General features: G+C 33.8%; 1 protein-coding gene across 1 annotated transcript in view; it reads left to right on the top strand.

The window, feature by feature from the left end:
* Window positions 1-23,841, top strand: part of NCAM2 (neural cell adhesion molecule 2) — a 311,529-nt gene that overhangs the window by 266,254 nt on the left and 21,434 nt on the right. Inside the window, exon 15 of the mRNA XM_032988334.2 lies at window positions 3,262-3,442. Within this exon, the coding sequence (XP_032844225.1) occupies window positions 3,262-3,442 (181 nt within the window). The remainder of the gene's footprint in view (window positions 1-3,261; window positions 3,443-23,841) is intronic.

Below are 23,841 nucleotides of genomic sequence, written 5' to 3'. Positions count from 1 at the left end.
GCATGCAATTAAGAAATTTTTTTTTTTTTTAATATTTATTTATTTATTTATTTTAGGGCCATTACTCTGTGACATTGTGTCAGGTTTGTTTCAACCAAAGACTGGGAAGAGAACAGTGTGAATCTAAGGTTCAAGAGTAATGGAAGTGGGCAATAAGATCCACAGAAATTACCAGTTATTGGTTAGTCTTACAGCATCAGTGACCTTCTATAGAGGAGTATTTCCACATTATATGAAACAAAATGAAGTGAAAATAAAGGAAGAGTTTAACCTCTGAGGTTGCAGTTTCTGAAAATGTGCATTAGTTGGTGGGTGCAACTGCTATAATAAATGATTATTGAAGAGATTTATATTAACTCACCCCTCAAATTAGGCTGTAGTTTGTCATTTAGAAGATTCTTTAATTTGTTGTAGAATACTGCACATATGTGGAGCTTTCTATACAATTTAAACAGTATTAATAATAGAACAGCCTAATAAGGTATGAAATTTTTTTTTTGTAGTTCTGTTTTCTGCTCCTTAAGCTACTAATTATAGAGTCTTGGCATAAACAGGGAAATTTGTATGAAGATTTAACTGACAGACTCTTTTTGTGTTCTTGTCCCACTCATTCCATTTCTAAACTAATAATAAAATAAATCTGGACACATTACAGAGCTCTACTTAGTACAAAGTACTTGAAAATTCATGTGAAATAACAACTATAATGAAGGAAATTGCAGGGGTTTGTTTTTTTTTTTTTTTTTTTTTTCTTTAAGATGCCAAAAGCAGACTTTATTCTGGAAGACTTCATCTGTTTATCTTTAGAAGAGGACAGCTTGCTTTCCAGATACTTTATTTTTTCGTCTTCCTCCTAACATGTGTTTGTCACTCTTCGTAAAATGTTTTGTTGTTTTTATGCTCAGAGGTTTGACTTTGTTTCATTTACATCAGTCCATCCATTTGGCTTCACTTTCAGCTAAACTTAGGGTGTCACTTCTCTGGCACAGCACACAGGTATCCTGTTACTTTTCAGCTCTTTCATTGCTCTTCACCTGACCAACCTGTGGAACAACAGCCTTTTCACTTATTCTTTTGTCTGCAGAAGAGCAGCCTCATACAGAAATCTGTAGAGCGAGCTTTCCAAATCTTAAGATCATTCTATTAATCACATAGAATTCTACAAATTGTTTTCACAATATAGTCATATATTTGCAATGCTGTCTTTTCCACCTGCAGAAACCATATAAGCCTGAATCTTTATTTTCCATTTCAGTATATTTTTTCTCCTTCTGTGATTCTGAACCTTTTTGGAATTCCCTAGTATATTCACATGATTGTGTGTGTACACACCAAGATCATCTGTGGATCTTTGATTTCTCTAGTGTTGATTTTCTTTGGAATCTAGAGGGATTTTTTTTTTTCTAACTCCTCCCAAATTTCACCAATTTAAACAGCCATTAAAATACTACATAACATTGCTATTCCTAATATTACTTAAGAGTATTTGTATACACATATTGTAGTCATATTCCTTTTATTTTAGCAGTGCTATACAAAAATATATTTTGTAAAAGTAGATTGATATAGTGATAATACAAGTGGATTCACTCAGTGGAATGTAAATATAGGTAAATTCACTCAGTGGCATGTCAGATGACTGCAAACAGAAATTATCCATGAGGATATGAGAAAATATCTTTGACAGAAAATACCAGTTTCACTGGAAAAACTATTTTCACTGTAATGTATTTTTACTCCAGTGTTTTTTTCATGATTTGTAATGTGACTACCATTCTGATGTTTTTCATTGGTCTACTGCTGCACCAAATAGGCACATTCACCTTTCCACAAATGCTCCTGAAAAGATGTTCTACTGTATTTTAATCATTCCCAGGACTATCCTGTGTCAGTACCAATGCCAGTACAGAGAAGCAAGAAAGAGTTTAAGAAAAGGTGAAGTCAGTATGGAAAAACCATCACACTCAGCACTGATAGCAAATAAGTTATTGCAGCAGTGAACATAAGGGAGTTTAGTCTGTCACTCTATTTTCTGAAGACTGGGGACAAAAAAACCCCAGGCGTAAGAAGCATGATTGGGCACCGAACTGTCTAATTTAGATGCTGTTTTCTTTGACACTCATATCAGTCAAGAGCAAGATGCTTCAGCAAAGAACCTAAATACAAGCTGCTTAGAGGAATAGTAGTCTGCAGAAAAAAGTTATACTTCCCTGTACTTGCAAGGTTTTTTTTTCCCAGAGAGTTTGTATCCACTGACTTGGATATACTGACTTGGATAACTGTAGTGATGCATGGTTTAGATGACCAGGATTTGGCTCTCAGCAGTAGTTTTTGCACTTTATTGTACCTCAGTGTTTAGTAAGAATAGGACTGAATGGATTCTTACTGACTGTTATTGATACTCCTCTGAACAAGATGGCTTTTGTGTTTGACTATATATTGTTTTATCCTTTTACCTATTAGTTATTTTGCATTTCTCATTTGTATAAAGAATCATTAAATATGCTAGGTACTAAAAGGAGCGATTGCAAAGGTAAGCACTCCAAATTTATGAAAAGCCAGAATTAAGACTGCAACTGAAGTCCCCATTTGTTCCCTTTGTATAGGTGTCTTAGATAATGATCTGAATTATGAGAACCCTTTTTTTCCTAGAGAACACCATCTTAATGATTTATATGTATCCTCTCACCATTGCAGACATAGAACTGCATACTTTCACAGTGGTGTTTATATTGATGCATACAACCTGGTTTGCAAAATATCACTATAGCACTGCATATTGATACAGTTAGTGTATATTTTCATTATATGACTTATATACTATTTAAGCACAGCTTGCATTCATGAACAATTCAAGTTTGGGTGTAATGACAAGTTTCATTTAAAGAGCATTGATCAAAATGTAATTGAAACATCTATATAAAATAAACCTTTCACAGAATTTATTCTTAGCAGCATTTGTAAATAATTATCCTGCTGTTCCCCAGATAAGCATCAGTATTTGAACAAAGTATAAATTGAAGCCAAAAGGTTAAAAGGGACTGCCCACAAAATCCCTAAATCCACATTGTGGAAACATGATTATGAGTGGTTAAAATTACAAAAAGCCCGAGTAGTCAGAACTCCAAAATTAGGTTATTTGAATGTTCATAACCTTTGTGAATGAAACCCCGTCATTTTGGTGCATTGCGTAAACATATAGTTTAGACAAATAATACAGGAGGTTTTTGAGAATATAAACTAATATTTGCATCTTTACAGAAAGATAAGGAAGACCAGTGGTTAGAGAAAAAAGTGCAGGGTACTAGAGACCACATCATCTTAGAGCATCTTCAGTGGACCATGGGTTATGAAGTACAAATTACAGCTGCCAACAGACTGGGTTATTCTGAACCAACATTGTATGAATTCAGCATGCCTCCAAAGCCCAACATTATTACAGGTAAGTTAATTTTAGAATGTTTTCTATCTATGAATTTTTTGCTACTCATAGTACACTCGTGTGTGTAGTTGAACATAAGGTAACTGAAGTCTTCTTTAGCTGACAAAGCCTGAGACCTCATACTCTATTATCAGCAAAGACTCAGTTCAAAACCCTTAAATGGGACCCTGTTTCCTACTTTTCTTTTAGTAATAAAGTAGTTTTTAAGTAAAGAAGAAACATTAAATCTTCAACACGGATGATGACAGTTAACAAGAAATACAGTGTTTAAGATACACCTGTTATACATTTTTAAGTTGCCTTGTACTGCCTATTTGTCTGTTGTAAGCAACTTGGTGGAATTCTTGATTTCGATCCTATCTCTACAGATGCTTCAAGGTGCACGTGTAATAAAGGTACATATTTTAGTGTCTGATGAGATTAAGACTTCAAATAGTCTTGTTTAGATACGGTCTTACTGATTCACCCTAGCATGTTGAGCATACAGCCTTCTAGTAGGCCTATTTACAAACTTTAAAATCTATAGAAATGCTGTTCATATTTTTAAGTGTGTAATTAGGAAGGTTTGGAATTTTTTTAATTAAAAATTGCATAGTAGTTAAGAGTGTTTCAGTAACCAATTTATCAACTTTTAATGCTTCCCAAAGTAAAGTTATTTTTTGATGCAACAATGCAAAATTATTGAATTCAGAATAAACCTAGAATATGATGGTAATTTCTGATATATTATGGGTAATTTTAATTTTTACAAAGCAGATATTATGAGAAAGAGATTTCAAACTTTGTATCTAAATTATGAGCTGATATCTTTAATAATAAATTCCAAATTAGATTAGTCATCATTACCATTTTAAAATCAGGTGCTAAATCCTCTATCAGCGTATTTACTGTATGCTGTATATTAAATTATTGAGTATTAGAATCAAATTAAAATTTGCCAAATAAATATAATAGCCAATATATTTAAATAAAAGCCTTATCAATACTTGTGTTTCAGTCTCAGTACCTGACTAACATTGATCTTAGTAAAGTGGCAATGAGTCTGAATGAATCATAGACTACTGTGTCATCAGAAAAGTTTTAAATAACTGATTAATTTTTTTCTCTGTTGATATTTTTCTTCAAATATATTTTATGGGGATATATCTCAAGGTCTCTGCAACATTTTTTAATATTCCAGAGCAATCTGTTGATATTGGAAGCACTGTTACGTGCATTTATAGAAAGGAATAGGCATTTGTAAGTCATTAATAGGTTCAGATCCAGTTCTAGTACAGATATTTGATGTATGCACCTAAATTGCAGTAGTGGGAGTTGATTTGCATCTTAATTGAAATTCAGGGCCACAATAGGCCCTGCATACTTGTTTTTAAACATAGTGCCTTCTGATTGCCACCATTCAGAAATAAAATTTCACTACATGATCAAAAAAGACAAGGGAAAAAGAAATGTAGGAAAGCTTATTGTCCCAAGGAAATAAAAGTTTTTTATTGAGTAGAAAAAGAAATAAAACTTTATTTAGGCAAATGGAAGGGATAAGCCGTTTTGTCAATTTTATATATTTGAAAAGGAAATCTTACTTGTTTTGCAATGCAATCTAACTTCAACCTGTTATAATTATTTAACGTATTCCATATTATTGCCACAGCTGCTGTAACTGAAAGAAACATATATACCTCCATAAATGATAACATATGTGGTCTCTAGACATTCAAGTAAAATGCAGCTTAGTTACTTTCGTTTCAGAAGGAAAAAAAAAAAAAAACTAAATAACTGTCAAACTTTGTTCAGAGAAAATGATAGGTATTTAGCATTTTTTTCCTTTCAGCGCTCTCCCATAACCACTAAGTAGTTGCAAGATGTCTGTTAAACTATTTAACATCAGCTCTTCTTTCTATGAATCATTATTGCAATTACGATTGTGGAACTAATTAGTTTCCTTGACAACTGTTTTTGCAAAGCATGAAAAGAGTGTGAAATTCACTTCATAAGAAAATTCTGTAGGGGATTTATAAAAGTATGTCAAAAGACACTTAGAATCAGTGGAACATTTATGTTTATGTTCATAAGTCAGTATGGTTATCTTGTTTTGAAATGGCATAATGTTATTATTGCAATATTATATATATATATAACATTATTGCAAAAGTATGAACCTACTCTTTTAAATTTTGATAGATAATGTGTATAAAATGCTTAAGTTTGAGCAGAATAATTCTTTCTGATGTTGGTTAGTCAGTTCAGACGATGCACTATTTCTCTGCTTTGAGGCTTATGTATTTGCAGCTAGGCATCTAGGTCCAAAGAAGGACATAAGCAAAAAGAATTAAATTTGGTAGACTTTTGAGTGAAATCTTCATCACCTAACCTGTGCTCACTTAGCAGCTTCTGATGACTGAGATTCCCTTCCTGATTATTCATGTAATTATTAGAAAGGTCTCTAAGTCTCCTGAAGGTTTGCATCTCTGTGTGCCCAGATCTATGGCACTTCAGCTGAAATGAGTGTTTCTGTCTTGCTCTAAATGTAATTAAAAAACAAGATGTGTGTACATCCTGTGTATGCAATCTCATGGATATTACTTATCCCAAGATTATTTGGGGATCCCCTAAGTATCATGATGGTTAACTACCTAACGTACTATTGTGGTAAAAATGTCTGCAAGCTAATGCTATCAATCAGAGAACTGGCGAGATAGGAAGGCAAGGATACATTTGTTGTCCTTCAATAGGTGCTTTCCAGGGAAATGGGAGTTGTCACAAGAAATAAAACTTTGGTTCTGATTGATGCAGAAGGAGCTTGCTTATACTTCCAAGAGCCATTGGATATAAGGCAGAAGTAGTAATCCCTGAGGACAGGGACCGGAAGCCAAAACTCTAATGTGAATACACAACTCCTGCAGGCACTGAATCAACAACTTCTGCTTGCTAGGGAACTGTGAGCAAGTACCAGCTCCTGGCTGGCAGTCAAATTCTGTAATAACACAATATGATGATCTTCCATTAACAGTCTTAGGTCTAGGAAGGAGCTTGAGGCTGCAAATTGCTGTCTGGCATCAGTGAGGTGTATAAATGAGACAGACATTCCTTCAAATTTTCACATGGTTGGCCTCAGAAGCCTCCAACCATAGATCTATTTGATTCTGTAATTTCTGTTCTTAGGCCTATAACATGGTCTCCATCCACCAAATCACTCAAATTTGTTCTTAGTTCCTCAGAGTTTGTAATCTTTTTAATAAAAGTTTCCTGGTTTTCTGAACGGTTTACCAATGGAACCTTGCACTGACTTTGAGAAATACTCAGTAAACCAACTTCTTAAAACAATTTGCCTTGTACATATAAGTATACATATATACTTTACTGTATATTATATCTGTGTATATCTAATTTTACTTCCTACTTTTTTGAATTATTCTTTGCCGTCAGCAATTCCATCTTTGTATTTCACTTTTTACTTAGGCACATGGGCACATATATAAGGATCATGCTTTGAAGAAAGAATGGCATAGTCTTAAATGTATTTTATGTATTCTAAAATCTCACTAGGGATGTTAGCTGGCAGTACTTACAGGCAGGTGCAACTCTTAACATTGGTGTGCTTGCCTCTGAGTGAAGTCTTTATCGGATTTTAAGTACCAATTTGTGATATTTTAGAAAATTTTGTTATGGCTTCTCTATAATGTTAAGCTTCTTCTAGTCCTGTGAGAAAAAAAGGGGATTCTCAAAGGAGCTGTGTGCCTTAGCTCTTTATCTGTGTTAGGACAACGTAGACTAACCTCTGCAGTCATAACAAACCCTTTCACCAGGTGTCACCGGGATCAGCCAAACTCCATCAGCTCCCAGAGCCAACCCTACAGCCCATCTATATGGGTCCATTTTACTCTTCTTCAGCAGAGCAGAGATAGAGATCCTGTGTTTGTACCATGCAGCAGGTACATAAGGATCCAAATCAGCTGTCAATTTGAACCATTACTATGCAACCTAAAAGCACATCTACAGTTTTCTATTAAATGAATCTTAAAAGAAGATGAAATGAAAGGTGTTAAAAGAGGATATTTTCTGAACATGTTAGATATATTTTCAGAAATTAGTGGCAGAAGATTTATGCAGGTTCCATCTTCCAAAGGCTTTTATCCAATCAGTGCTGTTTCTCTGAAAGGACAATAGATACATTCAAAACGGCTGCAAGTTGGGTTTATTGTAAGTTTTTTCTTCTTTATTCTAAATTGATAACTTGGTGCAATAATGGGAAAATGAGAAAAGCATTTGGGGATAATAAGAAGCCCTTAGACCTATTTTTCTCACTTTGTGATATTGATTGTTTGGGGTTTTTTTAACTTCCAGTACTGCATGAACTGTCAGATTTTTTTTTTTCGTTAACATCACTGGAAAAGTTTTAATCCCTTGTGCATCCCATTTACTTTTTTTTCAATCCATGTCTGTCACTAGTGCTTAAAATCATACAGTATTAGGCAAAGAGGGACAATCTAATATGTGGTATTTTCTCTCATTGTCACTAGTAGCAAAGATGATATTCTTCTTGCCAAACATGATTTTTATCAGTAGTTTTTACAAAAATGCAGCTTTGGGACCTCCAGTAGTGTCAAAGTGAAGGAAAAATAAAAATAGCTCTTATTAATGCTCCAGTTATGTGTGTATATATATGCATTTGAATTTGTGTATGTACATTTTATGATGTATTGCATAGACAAAGTAGGGGGTTTTAACTATACAGACAGTGTTTTATTAGAATAGAAGCTCGGATAATGAACTTTTTCATTCAGACACTGAAAATGACTAAGTACAGAAAAATAGAAATAAGTGTCTCTGATGCCCACAATTTCCTCTCAGGGCAAGTCTTTTTTCTTTAATTTTGTTCTCAGTCAAGCAATTCATTGACTTATTTGGGGTAGAAATAAATTCTATACAATCCTGTGTAGCTGGGACCGGTTTTTGTTCCTGTCATGTTTTGCTGCCAAACAGCAGACTCTCTTGCTGCAGGTGCTCTCCTTGTCTCTCACATCCCTTCAAACTTGACCCATGGGCCGCAAGAGACTCCCTGGTGCATGGTCTGCCAAGCTCTAAAGGGAGACATAATCCCTTTTCTCATGAAGGGTTGACTTCACCCTGACCATGCATCAGCTAACAGAAGCCAAAAAGCAGCCTTCTTCATTCTTGTTCTATGCTCTACCACAAAAGTACGTAACATTTGTCGACTTACCATAACTACCAATAAGCTTCCAATATGAATAGTTCTTTTGTCCTTTGAAGCATCTTCCTTAGATTTCAAATAATTTGAGATCTGTTTGAAATTAGGCTTTACCTAATTACAACCAAGTCTCAAGGTCAGGTTATCACATAAAAACATGTTTGCACAACCAGGGCCTCTGCTGTCATTACCATTAGCCTTCCTTGCTGCAAGAGCACATCGCTGGCTCATGTTCAACTTCGTGTTCACCAGGACCCCCATGGCCTTTTCTGCAAAGCTGCTTTCCCGCTGAGTGGCCCCCAGCCATATACTGGTGACTAGGGTTGTTCCTCCCCGGGGGCAGGACTTTGCACATCCCCTTATTGAATTTCAAGAGGTTCCTGTCAGCCTATTTCTCCAGGCTGACAGGGTCCCTCTGGATGGCAGCACAACCATCTGGTGTATCAGCCACTCTTCTGAGATTTGTCATCAGCAAAGTTGATGAGGGTTCAGTCTGCCCTATTGTCCAAATCATTGATGACGTTGAACAGGATTGGACCCAGTATTGACCCCTGAGGCACACCAGTAGTCACTGGTCTCCAACTAGGCTTCACGCCACTGATCAGCACCCTCTGCACCCAGCCATTCAGCCAGTTTTCAATTCCACCTCACTGTCTGCTCATCCAGCCCATATATCAACAACTTCTCTATGAGGATCTTCAGTGTCAAAAGCCTTACTGAAGTCAACGTAGACAATATTCACAGCTGAGGGGAACCCCCATCTACCAAGCCAGTCATTTCATCATAGAAAGTAACAAGGTTGCCTGGTCAAGCATGACTTTGACTTTGTGAATCAATACTGACTACTTCTGATGTAGTAGTTCTTCACGTGCCTGGAAATAGTTTCTAGGATTAGTTGCTCCACCACCTTCCCAGGGATTGATATGAAGTTGACTGGCTCTTGTTTTAAATTTATTCTGATTATATTCCCAAGGCAAGGAAGAGCAGCAGCATTACTCTTCTGAAGTTACCTGCATCATTTTCTCATAGGCTGAAGGATATTGTTATTCCAAAATCAGAACTTGAAGACTTTTGTCTGACTTTTGTTCAGTTCATAATTCTGAGCTAAAAGTGTAAATCAGATTCTTCAACATGTATTGCTGTATTGGAAGAAGAATGTTTTGATTTTATTTTCTGAAGTTCTGAAGTGGGTAGAGGGCAGAGATTAAGTGAGTCTTTGAGATCTCATGTTTTGAGAATAGGATTTCTTGGAATCATGCCAATCACATAAATTAATATCCAAAACTTCAGAAAGATTACAGCTCCTACAAAACCTATCTGCTTTTGTTTTGCAAACCAATACTATAATTTGCTGAGTAAAATGAAGATGAACATTGTTGTAAGTGGTAGGGCATGTTCTTGCAGTAGACTAAAACCAGCAGTGTTTGCTCAATTCCCTGCAAAGACTAATGGTTTTTACATGAAAAGTGATAGAAATCACTTACTAAAATTGATAGAACATGTATGATATGAATCAGAGAGACAAAAAGGCTTACACTACCAGTACCATTGAAGACAACAAAAAAATATATCATTTTAATAAAATGTAATTCCTATACTACAGCTATCACAGGAATTAACTACTACTGAATACTAGAAAAGCAGTAGAATCCTAGAAAAAAAAAAAAAATTGGTCTAAGAAAACTACTCTGTATTCACCGAACTTCTGCTTCAAAAGGAATTGTTGTTTTTTTTTTTTTTTTTTTTACATTGGGAACTTAAGTTTGCTTATCTTTTTGAATGCTATGAGGAAAAAAGAACATCATCATAGATGTTGAATGCTGAAGTGTTAGGCCACATTTTAAAAATATGGTACTCTTATTCACCTAGAATATTTGTTACAAGTAATTGCTTGCATTTTTTTGCTCTATAATTAAAAAACCCCTAAGTGCCAATTAAAAGATTAAATTGTTAGCTGTATTCTCAAAAAATATTCAAAAACTGTGTTATCAAAATAACTGTGGAAGTTGCGTGTGTCAGAGATTTTTTTTCTACGAATATAAGGACCAAACTATTTAAGTCTTAATAAAAAGAACTGGTTGTGAATTTTGAACAGCTTGAACAGTCATAATTTATTTTAAAATGTGTACCATTGAAAACACCACACTAGAAATATATGTGAGGATGGGATAAAGTCCATAATAACTCTTTATTTATATTACTGTCTTTTCTACTTGATAGTTACTTATACTCAGATGTATGTTTGTGGAAGAACAGGGACATTTGTGTTAAGAGGATAATGCATTGATTAAACATTATGCATCCACGTCCCAAAGGCAAGTTTCCCATGAGAACATATTCACAAAACAACAACTCTGTGATTTAAACTAAATTTGAGGTACATTACAAAAACACTTAAAAGATTAAAATCCTAAAACTTAAAAATCCTTTGATTTTGGATAGCACTTAAATTCTGCATGTCTTGATCATTTATTTGTGGAAAGAGATAATGATTTATCCTCCATTTGCCTTTCTCTTCAGGTTGTGACATCTCAAGAGTAAGAGACATGACACAATATATTTGTGATAAGATGTCACAAATCATCCTCTACACTTATTTTAACCTTAAATAAATTCTTTTAAAGCTTAAATAATTACAATAAGGAACTGATATCATACAGTTTAAATGAAAAATGGGGGACTTAACAGTTTTCATCTCTTTCCATTTAAATTTTTTAAAATTCACTTTTTAGAATAAAGATGTAACCAAGGCTATTGTTCAAACTACACAATATTTTCTACATTTCAATTTCTTTTGAAGTCTCTTTTGAAACAGTAGCCTAACACTGATATTACTGACTATCCATATAATTACTGTGTCACTGTAGCTGAAAAAAGAATTATTAATCTTCAGTCAAGGAGATTAAGTTGTTTAAACACACACTGTATTGCATAAACTTGACTGTTTTATCTGCCAAAAAGTGAGCTTTCAATATAAATATTAGTAGAAAATCTTCATATATTACACTGGATTGCATCCAGACATACTGTGAGGACTTGAATGTCTAAGAAGTTGCATGTTTTGAAAATCAACTTTGTTTTGTTCCCACCCTAGTATTAAAGTCAGTATCTAATTACCCAGCTGCATGTGTTAATTGCATTTGCCATTCATAATTTAAGTGGACTTAGGTCCATATTATTGATGCTAGTTTTGACAGTGGTCCATTCTGTACTCCTACAGTAATTCAGATAAAAGATAAACTTATTATCAAGAAGAAACAGCTAAGCAAGTTTCTCTCTTCTTTATCCCCAGGCATGATCAGAACCTTCTTTCTACGTAATTATTGACTTTTTTTACAGCTTCTTCTTTCAGCCTATAGGTTGTTGTTTGTTGTTGCTTCAGATATTCACTATTTCTGATAGATGTTCCATTGTAGTTTCCTGAGCTCCAAGTACCTCCATCATGAAAGACACATGAAAGATTGTATTTAGGTTGGGATTGGCTGAATAGTTTTGAATCTCAAGGGGAAACAAGAGTTGGTCACACAGTTCAGGTTAAGTTCTAAAATGTTTTAAAGATAGACCAAAGAGTTCATCTCTTTGGCTGCTCTGCAGAGCCACATGTTGCTGCTCTTAAGGTACCCCTCTTCTATGGTTTGAGTACTGTATTATCCAGATTTGTCTGGAGCACTTCAATGGCTACCATTTTATCTACAATTTAATCATAAATTAATGTTTCTATTAGAGTAATATCTTTCAAGTGATTTTCCCTGGCAAAGTGTAAATATTAAATTAATTATTTTTTCTCTTTTTTCTTTCCCACTGTCACTTTTTTCCTTTTGATGCTGTATTTTCCATGTTTTATGAACTTCTTTACTTTTTTCTTAAATTTACTTCTTTTTCACACTCTTGATTTTCTGTAACGATTCTTATCCACACAGATAGATGCTGTGAAGCTACTAGACGTGAAAATGGAGGCCAGTCCCTGCAGCTGAATGCTGCTGGTTTCTCTTTCATTGTAGTCATAAGTTTCTGGTGCATGTTTTGATGCTGTTGATAAGGCAAGCAATATGTTTTCTTCCTTTCCCTCTTAATTTTATATTTACAGGAAAATAAACACAGACCTGTATAAAAACCAGTACTTTTCTATAGCTCTTGTAAAGTTTCCATTCCTAGTTAAGATTCTAAATAGTATAATTACTGCAGTCTGTGCATGCAAAATTCTTCATCTGGCTTTTTGGAAACCTTTTACGTTCTGTGACAAATTCATTGGATGTTATGATTGGCTCTTCTGTGTGACAGAACTTGGAGAATGTGACTTACTGAATTTGATTAATGTGATTTGATTCTATTTTCTCAACTATATCTTGATTATAAAAAATCTATACATAGACCTTACCATTATGAGTCATATGGTTTTCCAGGTACACCATCAATTGGTCTTTCACGATAGCATTTTGATTCTGTATTAATCTTTTTCACAGAGCTGTGCTTATACTAGCTTTTTCCCTGATGTACTTAAAAATTTATGCTTGATATAGGTATGTTTTGTACCTTCTAGTGGATTTTAACAGTTCTTCCCTAATTTATAATCTATGAATTACTTCAGTTCATAGTATTTTTCATATACTTTTTCTGTGCCTCTCTGCAGCCATGCCTCAGCACATAAAATAGGTCCCTGCCCACCAAACTCACTTCCTGTGACTGTAATATTGCCACATTGAATTTCATGGTATTTGTTGGACTTGAAGCTCCAGGAGGCTCAAATTCAACCTTTAATAAAGAATGGGAAAAGAAGTAGTTTTCCATATTTTACATGTTAAAAGAGTGGCTTGTAAACTCTGCAGATAGAAAATGTGTACAAAACCTCAGAAAAAAAAGTTTATTTAGTAAGGGTCTACACAGACAAATTATGCATGTATTTGATTTTAGAATTTTTGTAGTTGACTAAGTTTATGGTTCACTCTCTGTTGTATACCAAATAACCCCAAAAGACAATGTACTTCAGAGATAAAGCAAAATTAAGTATTTATTTTAAGTTACTTCCATTCAAATTGTTACTAAACATAACAAAGATAATAAGTTAACTGTATATGTTGATTTTTCCCCCTATAGTTCATTTCTTTTGGGGTTTAATACCATTATCTTATAACTTTGGAATTAGTTGGTCAAATTTAAGTTTTCATATATCTTCACCTGTGTAAGAGGTATTCTTATTTCTTAGAAATAGTGATTATGGTCAGTTTTGCCAGTTTCAATTTATTATTGGAAGTCTTTAAAACATCATGAATAAAACCTCATCTAAAACAAATAAACATTTTGGAAAACTGGCCTATGTCACAAGTAAGAAGTCTTCAGAATGCATGTGTGTAAATCTGAAGACTTCATTTATTGACAGAAATACATTTTTTAAAAATTTACATGTTCACCATAATGAAGTAGCTGGAATTCAAGCAAATGCCATTCTAAAAATTTTGGCTCATTGTGATCTGTAGAAAATCTCTCACAGTGTTAAATGGGGCCACTGTTTCATCCATGGCCCATGCCACTATGTTCTATCACTTCAACCTAATGCCATGCTATTACATTGAAATTAATTACATTGACATGTTTCTGACATGGTATGGTGAAGAAATAGAATTTCTGTTCTGATTTGTAAGAGCTGAAACTCTGGGTTCCCAGTTAGAGTTAGTTGTGTGAAAACCTCTTTTTCCGTGTACACACAATGTGAATATATGCATTGACTTTGTTACTTAGTTTTATAAGTGTTATAACAAAACCTATTTATTTGTTTAATGCATAAGTGCTTATTGAACCTACAGACAATAGTTAATCAAGGATAGGGATCTTAACATAAGCTATTTTTTTTAATGAAACTTTTCACTTTAAGTATGATTCAGAGGATTTAGAATTGCTAATTACACGTAACAGTTACCAAAAACTTTCAGGTGTGAAAGTACATTTTAAATTGAGTAGAACTATGACCACTGTTATTGCTTATGCTATTTTTTTTTTAAGGAAGAATCAACTTTTGCAAGAGGCTTTATTTTTTCTAACCATTTCTAAAATCCAGAGAGTGAAAATGTTTCATGTTGTCATTATTGTCACTTATTCCCTGTGCTAACAAAACAAAAAAAAACCATGCAAGTATATCTCTACTGACAGTCAGAGAACTGACATTCTGCAAATATGTAGTCAGTAGATGCTACTTGTATTTCTGAGGTGAAAAAAAACTAACAACCCTGCCCAAGTATGGCCTCATTGGAAGCCTCTGAAAATCTCAGTTGACAGCTGGTCAGCAGCAAATAGTTTGATGTCCACTGAGTGTGCTTCAGCACAAGCACACCTCAATCTGTTCCCAGGAGCTCTTTCTCAGTTTACAGGAGCACAGCGATGCACAAACACTGAGGCTCCATGTTGGACCAAGGGAGCAGCAAATTATTTTGAGAGGCTGCTGTCTGCAGTCATGTCCCTTCTACATTCTGATCCCATTGTAAGATAGGGACTAGATGTAAATAAGGACATAGAATTTTCTTTTGTGGACACAATAGGGATAGAATGCTGTTCTGAATAATAAAGAAAACCAAATTGCAGAAACAATCACAACTAGTGAGCACCTGCCACTGGATTAAAGGTCTTGAGAAAAACTTAGATGATCTTCTGGAATGAAACATAAAATAGGGTCTCATTAAGGTTGCACAGACAGTTTGATTCTGGTATTTCCTTATTTTGCAGCATTTCCTAATTTCCTAAACTTTTAAACCTTAAAGCTGTTCTACTAAACATTTTCTTATATATTCTACCTGTCACATATACTTGTCTCTGTTCTTACTTTTTTAAAAAAACAAGACAGAAGACTACTACAGGTATGTATAAAAGTAGAAAAAAAATGAAAATTTACTAATCATTTTCCTACTCTGGTTAGACATTTGAAGTACTCTTTACCACTTATAAATTTATTATCTTACTAAGTCATTCTAACATTGCAGATAAGTATATAAGAAGCCAAGATAGGAATTAGGGCACAGAGAGTGATTGACTCTGAACTCTCCAAACATATTGTGAAAGAGCTAATGAAAAGCCTTGAGGAATTTTAGAAGCTAAATATACATTATAAATGACAAGTTGGCTTTTATCCTCAGTGTCACAATGACAGTGGGATAAAGAGACAAATTCAGATCACTTATCTTTTTTTCCAACTGATAGTAGCTTCAACTGGAAACTATGTAAGCTTCACCTGTTCAATGAGAGAAATTTTAGGTCTGCTCCAAGTTATATTCTTCTGTGTTAGACATTTTTGAGGTTATCAGGTACCTTGAATATGATTCTTTTCTTTTGGCCCTACTCTTCTCATCGAAGTCCAAAGAGGATGAGTTAAGCCAGTGTTGTAGGGATTCTGTGACAGCAGAGCCAGACGGTTCTGGGCAGTGTCACAAAACCTCTGTAATGAGAAAGAAAAAGAGGAAGAGAATAAAGTCCTTAGGTCATCATGTATCTCCTGAGATGAATAACTAATACAGTTCTGTTTGCATTTCTCTTTAAGAATGTTTCATAATTCTATCTTTAAAAATAATGAAATCAAGATTATTTTACAATATGTTGTACACTCTGTGGGAAGATACAGATGATTTGAAAAATTCTCTCTTCCTGCAGACAAGACTGATAAAAAAGTGAAAAGAGACATTTGCAAATTAAATTTATAATTGGTAGGTAAAGACCAAACATATTTAAAATAGTAGTTTAAACTGTATTAAAATGATAAATATATCTTCACAAATTGAATTTAATATTCTGCTGTCATTACTATTTAAATGTTAGATAAGTAAATTTGTTCCTTTAAATGTAGTAATTGTAAAATGTATTTTAGGTCTTATTACTAACAGTGTAAAATGTTACCATTTTTTCAGCATTATCACATATTTTGAAATGCTAATATTCAACTGTCAGTAAGACTGAAGTCCTAAAATTTTCTACGCTGAACTTATGCCTTAAATCCAAATTGGTGGCACAGAAACTTAATAATGGTAATGATCATTCTGTGATATAGCAATATATCTCTAAGGAACAGTATTTTTAAAATGTTTTGATTTACAACCTTTTTAGCCTAAGACTGGCTTCTTTCCTAATCAGATTTTACTTGCTGTCTTTCATGTTTCCAGAATTTTGACAAGTTCCTAACATTTCCAAATTATTCATGAATCAAATTATTTCTGTAATACAACTTCAAATGTGATCCTTCATTTATTGCAATAGAATTATTAGAATATAAATTGCTGTCTAGCTAAATAGGAAAAATATTTCCCAGAAAAAGACACATATACTACATACATTGGAAATAAAATATATCCATCTGTGTAGTTTTATGAGGTATACAAAACATGCTATTAACAAGCAACAAAATAACATTCCATTTAAGCTTGTGATGGAAGTATAAGGCCAAATACTGACATGGAAAATATGATGTGCATATAAAAATAGATATTTAAAAGGTAAATCAATATAGTGGTTTAATTATATAAGTAACTGTATGATCAATACTCAGTTGGATTCCTGGGCCTTACTATGTATTATCTTTCCAGCATGCAAACATCTTTCACTAGATTTAATATCTCCACTCACATGTGTATTCAAATGTAAAGTTAACTAATTAAGCCTAAAAAAACAATTTAATTTTTTTAAAAAGACATAATAGAGACTTGTATACAATTTGTCACAATGCTAATATTCTCCAGTCTTCTACCCATCATCCATTATGTTGATGATTTGTAATTGCTCATTTTTTCAGGAATTTTAGAAATTGAAAAAAACTCTTGCTTTTAGGAAGTATTTTGAACAGCATCAAGACAAATGTAGCTTCTGAGGTCTATAATGACATCACTGAAATCTTTGCTACATCTAGAGCTTATTTGAGCTTATCGTATTGTACTTCATCCATCCCTTTTCTCCGTATAAGGAGAAGGCTTATCAGGAACTTCCATTTTTCCTTTCATACACATTTATCAGGCTTAATGTACAAGTGATAGAAACTCACAGGGAAAATCATATTCCTTGCAGGGGCGATGACAACATCCTAATAAAGCCAGTGATGTCAAATATCAAGTGTAGGGGGGAAATCCATCAAGTTTAGGAACAGTAGCTGTATGGAAGCTGTATGCTTGAAAGCTGTTAAGTTTAGATGTTATACAAGAACTAGGTAAGCAACTGAGTTAGGAATATCCATTTTTGTTCATTTCTATATGTTCTAAAGTCATGATAAACTAGTAGTAACTCTTGCCACCATAGACCCATTATGTTGTATGATATTCTTATTAATATTTCTGTATATTTATTTTACATGTTTAACATTTTTGTAGAGGCATTTTCTAGTGAATATTTATTTTCATATCATTTTAATTATGATACATGTTAAGTGAGCTGTAATAAAAGCCAAGTTGAGTGTATGTTTCCAACAGAACTACATTTGAAAATATATACAATGTACTAAAAACTACTAATGTGACAAATATTGCAAGCACAGTTTCTGTAAATTTTTGTTTCAAAAACAGTATGAAAGCAAGAAAAATATATGGATTTAAAGTTATTTTAATTTGTGAAACAAGGGCTTTTTTTTTTTTTTTTTTCATCTCATTCATGTTTTGCTACCATTTTGCTCCACTGACTTCTTTAATGCATGCAGTACTTGCTGGCATATCTCTGCTTTCTCCCAGAAGAATGTGTGCATAGTGTAAATGTAATGTCCCTCAGCATCTTTCCAAACACAGTGTCAAGAAATGTATGTAACTTTCTGCGTCTTTCATCTGTTGTTCAAAGTTCATTTTATTTTATGCAACTTCTGTCTTCATTTTTGTAATAAAGAAAACTGACTTAAAGCATTTCTATCTGTATTTTCTTTATTACTGATAAATGCTCTTTTTCTTGTATTATCTATATTTTGTAACTGAAGAGATTTTTTAATGTTGTATCAGTATTTTTGTTTCAACAATAAACCTTGGTGTTTTATCCAATTGTGAATATAAAAAATAATAATAATTAAAAAAAAAAAAAAAAAAAAAAAAAAAACACCAAAAAAACCCAAACAAACAAAAAAACCCAAACAACAGTATTCCTCAGTTTTTAGTTTGGTTCTTACTAGGTGGCTGTGCATGGCTGCCATGCTACTCCACTAATGAAGCAAGTATGTGAAATGTCGGTATAAATACACAGCCTGAGCACTTGATCCATATTGATTTAATCTGCCTGTTTCAAACGGTTGTATCCCAAAAGGCAGATGCTTTAATTCTGGGAGAAACCATATTAGTACACAACACTTTTATACCAAGTACCTCTCTGCCGACACTTGCAGCTGTACCAGTGTGACTATTCCAAGTAAAACTATGCACTGTATACTGGCTGCACTCATAATACTAAACTTTTTGTAGATAATGCTATAAAATAATTGCACACTTAAAATATTATTTCAAGTAATGCTTCTCAAAACTGTTATGTCTGCATTTATGTATGTCTTAAAGAGCTAAAAAAAAGTGCTGTCAAACCTGAAATATTTTATCAATCCAAATACAATCCCACCATAGTTTGACTTTTTTTAAGGTCTCCTGACTACAGTACTGTGGTTACAGCTGTCATCCAGTATTAAGATGCAAAAATCTCTCAGGTCTCTTGTGTGTGCACAGTGTGATTTTGAATTCTCCTAAATAAAGCAATTAGAATAATTTAACCTTTTATGTAAAAGCAGTACTGAAACCACACATAAGTGTATGTTTTCAATACCCACGTTAATCTTAATTAATCTGCACAGGTTCTTAGAAATTCCTCCAAGAGACACATTCAGTAAATCTGCTGTCAGTTTGAATGGAGGAAACTGGGACACAGAAACGTACTTATTTCCCCAAGGCATTCTAAAACCTGGGTGCACAGCTGATGCCACAACTCTACAAAGCTGCCATCGTTATGCAACCTCTCCCCTCCCAAAGCACAGGAGGGCAGGGATCTCTGCCTGCTTTTCTTTGGGGCTTCCCATAGAAGTAGGCAATGGTAAAAAAGTACTCTTTACTAGAGTGACTGAGTAAATACATGAGAGAAGGGGCTGTAGCTACCTGATAACTCTTTAGGCACATTAAGAATGCTTCTGAAGGCTTAGGGATAGTTTGATGATGCCAGGAATAAATTTTTAAATCCTTGCTTAAAAAATAATGAATCACAATTCCAAACAATATTTTCACAACCCAGCACACTTTTTCTAGTTAACTCAGCCTTCTTTCTTTTCCCTTCATATCCCTCAGTATACACGGACAAGACATTGTTGACAAGAACACTTGAGCTGCTATTTAGATTACATTTGTTTTATTTAGCTATTTCATTTATGTCTTGTTTAAGGCATCTTCATATGAAAAATGCTGCAAAGGGCCATTAGAATAAATACGCACTCAATTCCTACTTACTCAGTACCCAGAAAGAGTCATAATAAAATAAATTTTCCTGTAAAGTTTAGAGGAAAAACGTAGTTTCAGAAAACTTGTTGGCAAGATCTCTGCCATAATAAAGAAAAGCTCCCTCACTCAGATAAGTTTCAGAAGACTGTAATGTTTCTTATAGATACCGTTCCAGACATGCTCATTTCAGTAACTCACATATGTATAACTGATAATCCTGGTGTCACCACAGACTCCCTTGACTGTGAATGCCCATCCCTCCTGTGCGTTGTTGTCTGTGGTATACAGCCTCTTCTTTATGGCTCCTCTTGCTGCCTGTGAAACCACTGAAACTCCACTGCAGTCAGGCTCAGATTTCACTGAGATAGTAGACAATGAAGACGTGTAATTTATGGCTAGAAGAAAGTTAGAGGAAACCTTGTCTTTAGCTAGTTAGTTACATCCTGATCAATAACACTGTCTCCTTATTTTTCAAAGCTGTGTGTCAAGCATATCTGTCAGAACACATTACTCAGTTGTGCAGTACAGAGCACATCCTCATGTGCTTGTACACTGCCCTTCAGCAGTGTCTGTCCTAGCAGAAAGTTATAGGAAAAATCACCGAGGAAGAAAAAGCATTAAAATTAATGTAGATTATAGCCTTGTTAGCATCCTTTTGTATTTAGGAACAGGATAGAAGAGAATACTACTTACTGTCATGGTCTCTTTGGAATCATACATTCCCCTAGTAAATGCTACACAGAATCATAATAATTTTTTAAAAGTTGATGCTGAAACTGTATTGATTTGTTTATTTCATTTGAAAGTAGACATGTAGCTACTGGGCACTTACCTGGCTCAAAAGACAAATTTTATTAGTTTAAATTGCTAAAAGCAGCTCGTGCAGCTCTAACTGTGACAGCCAAATTTTTGGAGCTTGTTTGGGTAGAGGGGGAGGGATCACTGCTTGTTTACTTCTTTCTGCCTGCAGTGATTTTTATTGCAGTAAGGAACAGGAGTGCTTAGTAATGAGAAGCTCTTGTACAAAGCTAGGAAATTTTTCCTCTTCTCATTAATATGGTCTTACAGCATCATGCCATTCTCACTAGAAAATCTCTCTACATGCTACCCAAGATAGAGTTCATTCTGAGTACCTGTAACTTGTAAGGTTTGATAGGTGTCACACAGTCCTTGCATCCTGATCACCCACAGAAAAGGAGTCAGAACACACAACAGCTCCATTTAAACACCTCTTGGACATTTCCTGTTGGAAAATGAAGGAGGAAGATGTTTTGACAGGCAGTGAGCAAAGTTATGCAAATCCCACAATTTTGATATATTCATTTTCAATACAAGAAAATGCAAAGTATTAAAAGGCAGTGAAATATAGATATCAGACATACTATTTTTAGAAGATTAATGACTCTTTTTTAGCTGCTATCAATTGAGAAATTATTTCCACATACTATGTACAAATTTGAATGTACTTATATCCCGAAAGAAAGAAGAAGGAAGCATTTCAAAGCATCTAGAAACAAATGAGTTAACACAGTGATTAAAATGAAGAACCTTCCTTTGAGTATTTGCAGTACCCTTCCTCCAACACCGACGATGTAGTATTTGTATACATTTTTCTATCTAGGATGTACCTGTATTATAGATGCATGTTACCTATCTGGAATTCTATAACATTTCCAGTAAATCCTTTTTGTTTTGCCATTGTTTTTCTCATGGTATGCTTGTTATTTTGTGTATCTTTTTTTTTTTTTTCCCCCTCTTCATGTCTTTAGTTTGTCAGCGCTTGTTCTAGCAATGGTCTTGGCCTTCCACCATTATAGTATTAACTGGCAGAAAAACCTTGTACAGCTGTTTAACTTTTTAGTATTACTTTATGATTGTTTGGCTGCACATCAATGGATACTGATTTTTAAGATCTATGTTTTCTGTCTTTTTAGAGGTTTTGAATAAGTATACACATCTTGTAAAACTTTGACTCTAGGAAAAGTTCCGGATCAGATATAAAATCAAAACCAAAGAGTCAATACAACAGGGCAGTTCAAGAAGATAATAAACAAGAGTATGCTTTTTTTTCTGCCACTACTTTTCTAATTAATCCTCTAGCTCATGATTTTCAACTACTTTAGCTTGAGAGCAGTTCCTACCTTAGCTTCAGACTGACCAGAAAAAAAGGACAAACTTATGCATAATATGCTTGCAAACTCATTTTCACCCATTCAAATGTAGCTGCCAGATGCTATCCTATGAGCATAAAAAAGTGTTGAACATCTTTGGTTTTATCCCCTAAAAATATAAATTACTGTGAAAGGTTAAGGACTACGTGGAATCATGTATCCTTCATCTTTCCTTTAATCCAAGCCTGCTAAGGAGGAGGGGAAGAAAGGCACAAAAAGGTGCTAACTTGCATTTTTTTTTCCAACAAAACTTAGAATCACTGAATGGTTGAGGTTGGAAGGGACCCCTGGAAGTCCCTCATCTTGTCCAAACTCTCTGATCGAGCAGAGTACTTGTTATAAAGATTGAAATTATTATTTTATTGTACCAGCAATTGAATATATACACTTATTCTGTAAGAATACAGAGAAAGTTGTCACATCAAAGGACATACATTAATGTAACGTCAGTCTGAATATATGAATGTTTCATATTAAGTTCCTGTCTCTTTGTGCAGAAGCAATAGCTTTAGTCTCCCATGTACAAAGTATACCTGTGTACAGTAAGTGGTGGCTCTCTCTTTAGGCCTGCTTCCTTTTAGAGTATGTGTTATAGACTCCTTAAAGGAATTCACTCTGAATTTACATTTGAGGGCCCATAAAATTTATCTTTACAGTTAGTTCTCTTCACTGGGTAATTCTGTTTAACTTACTCAAGCTCTTCATTACTCTTTCCCATTCAAATAATGATTTGAATTTTCAGTTATTTTATTAGAAGTTACAAAAGCAACTTCTTGAATAAGTGAGAACTTGAAAATTGCCAGTATTTTCCATAACATTTATAGAAACTTGCTTCAATTCTTTTTATTGCATTTCTGAAAGTTTTGTAATCTTGTTTCCATAAGTATTCATTGATAAGTATTTAATTGAAGAAGTGCATGAATGAAGTGACATTGTTTAAAGTTGGAAGTTTCCTTCATCATGGCAAGATGTCTTATTTATGCCTCATTCTATATAACAAAAAGCATATTATTTTAAATTTATCATATTTTTGACAAATTATAATTAAAATTTATTCAGAACTGTGGAACTAACACTTCCTTTTTTTCAAGCAGTGTTTTAAAAGGCTCCACTATGATTAGATTACTAAATCAGGTATGCAATAAACCTTTTCAACAGAACTGTTAAGAACTGATTCCCTCACATTAATATTGAATTTTTATGATTTAAAATAAGTGTGTTTTCAACTAAAAAAAAATCATATATAATGTATAAATACTTTATTGTTGTAGAGCACAAGTGGAATTAATATTTTGAGTTCATTTGGTAGATACTGGAACATTATAAAAAAAAATATATAAAATCTTTGCTGTGCTGCTTATAACCTATTTTTTTGTATTGTTTAAGAATTGTTACAGTAAAGCTAATCCCAATTTAATCTAGGGAAAAACATTTTGATAACAAAGGTGTTTTTCAAAGCTGGTTGAAAGGCTATATGTAGTACAACATTAACATTTCACCCAGTCACAGAATTAGTAATTCAGTTGATGCCATAAGATATTAAGAAAAAATTTCACATTGTTTTGATACCATATATATATTAGGATAAAATTTTTGAAAGCAGTAGGAACAGGC

The sequence above is a fragment of the Tyto alba genome, unplaced genomic scaffold, assembly GCF_018691265.1.
Source record: "Tyto alba isolate M040663 unplaced genomic scaffold, T.alba_DEE_v4.0 Super-Scaffold_14, whole genome shotgun sequence".
NCBI classification, from domain to species: Eukaryota; Metazoa; Chordata; class Aves; order Strigiformes; family Tytonidae; genus Tyto; species Tyto alba.
This window is presented reverse-complemented; position numbering and strand designations above follow the sequence as displayed.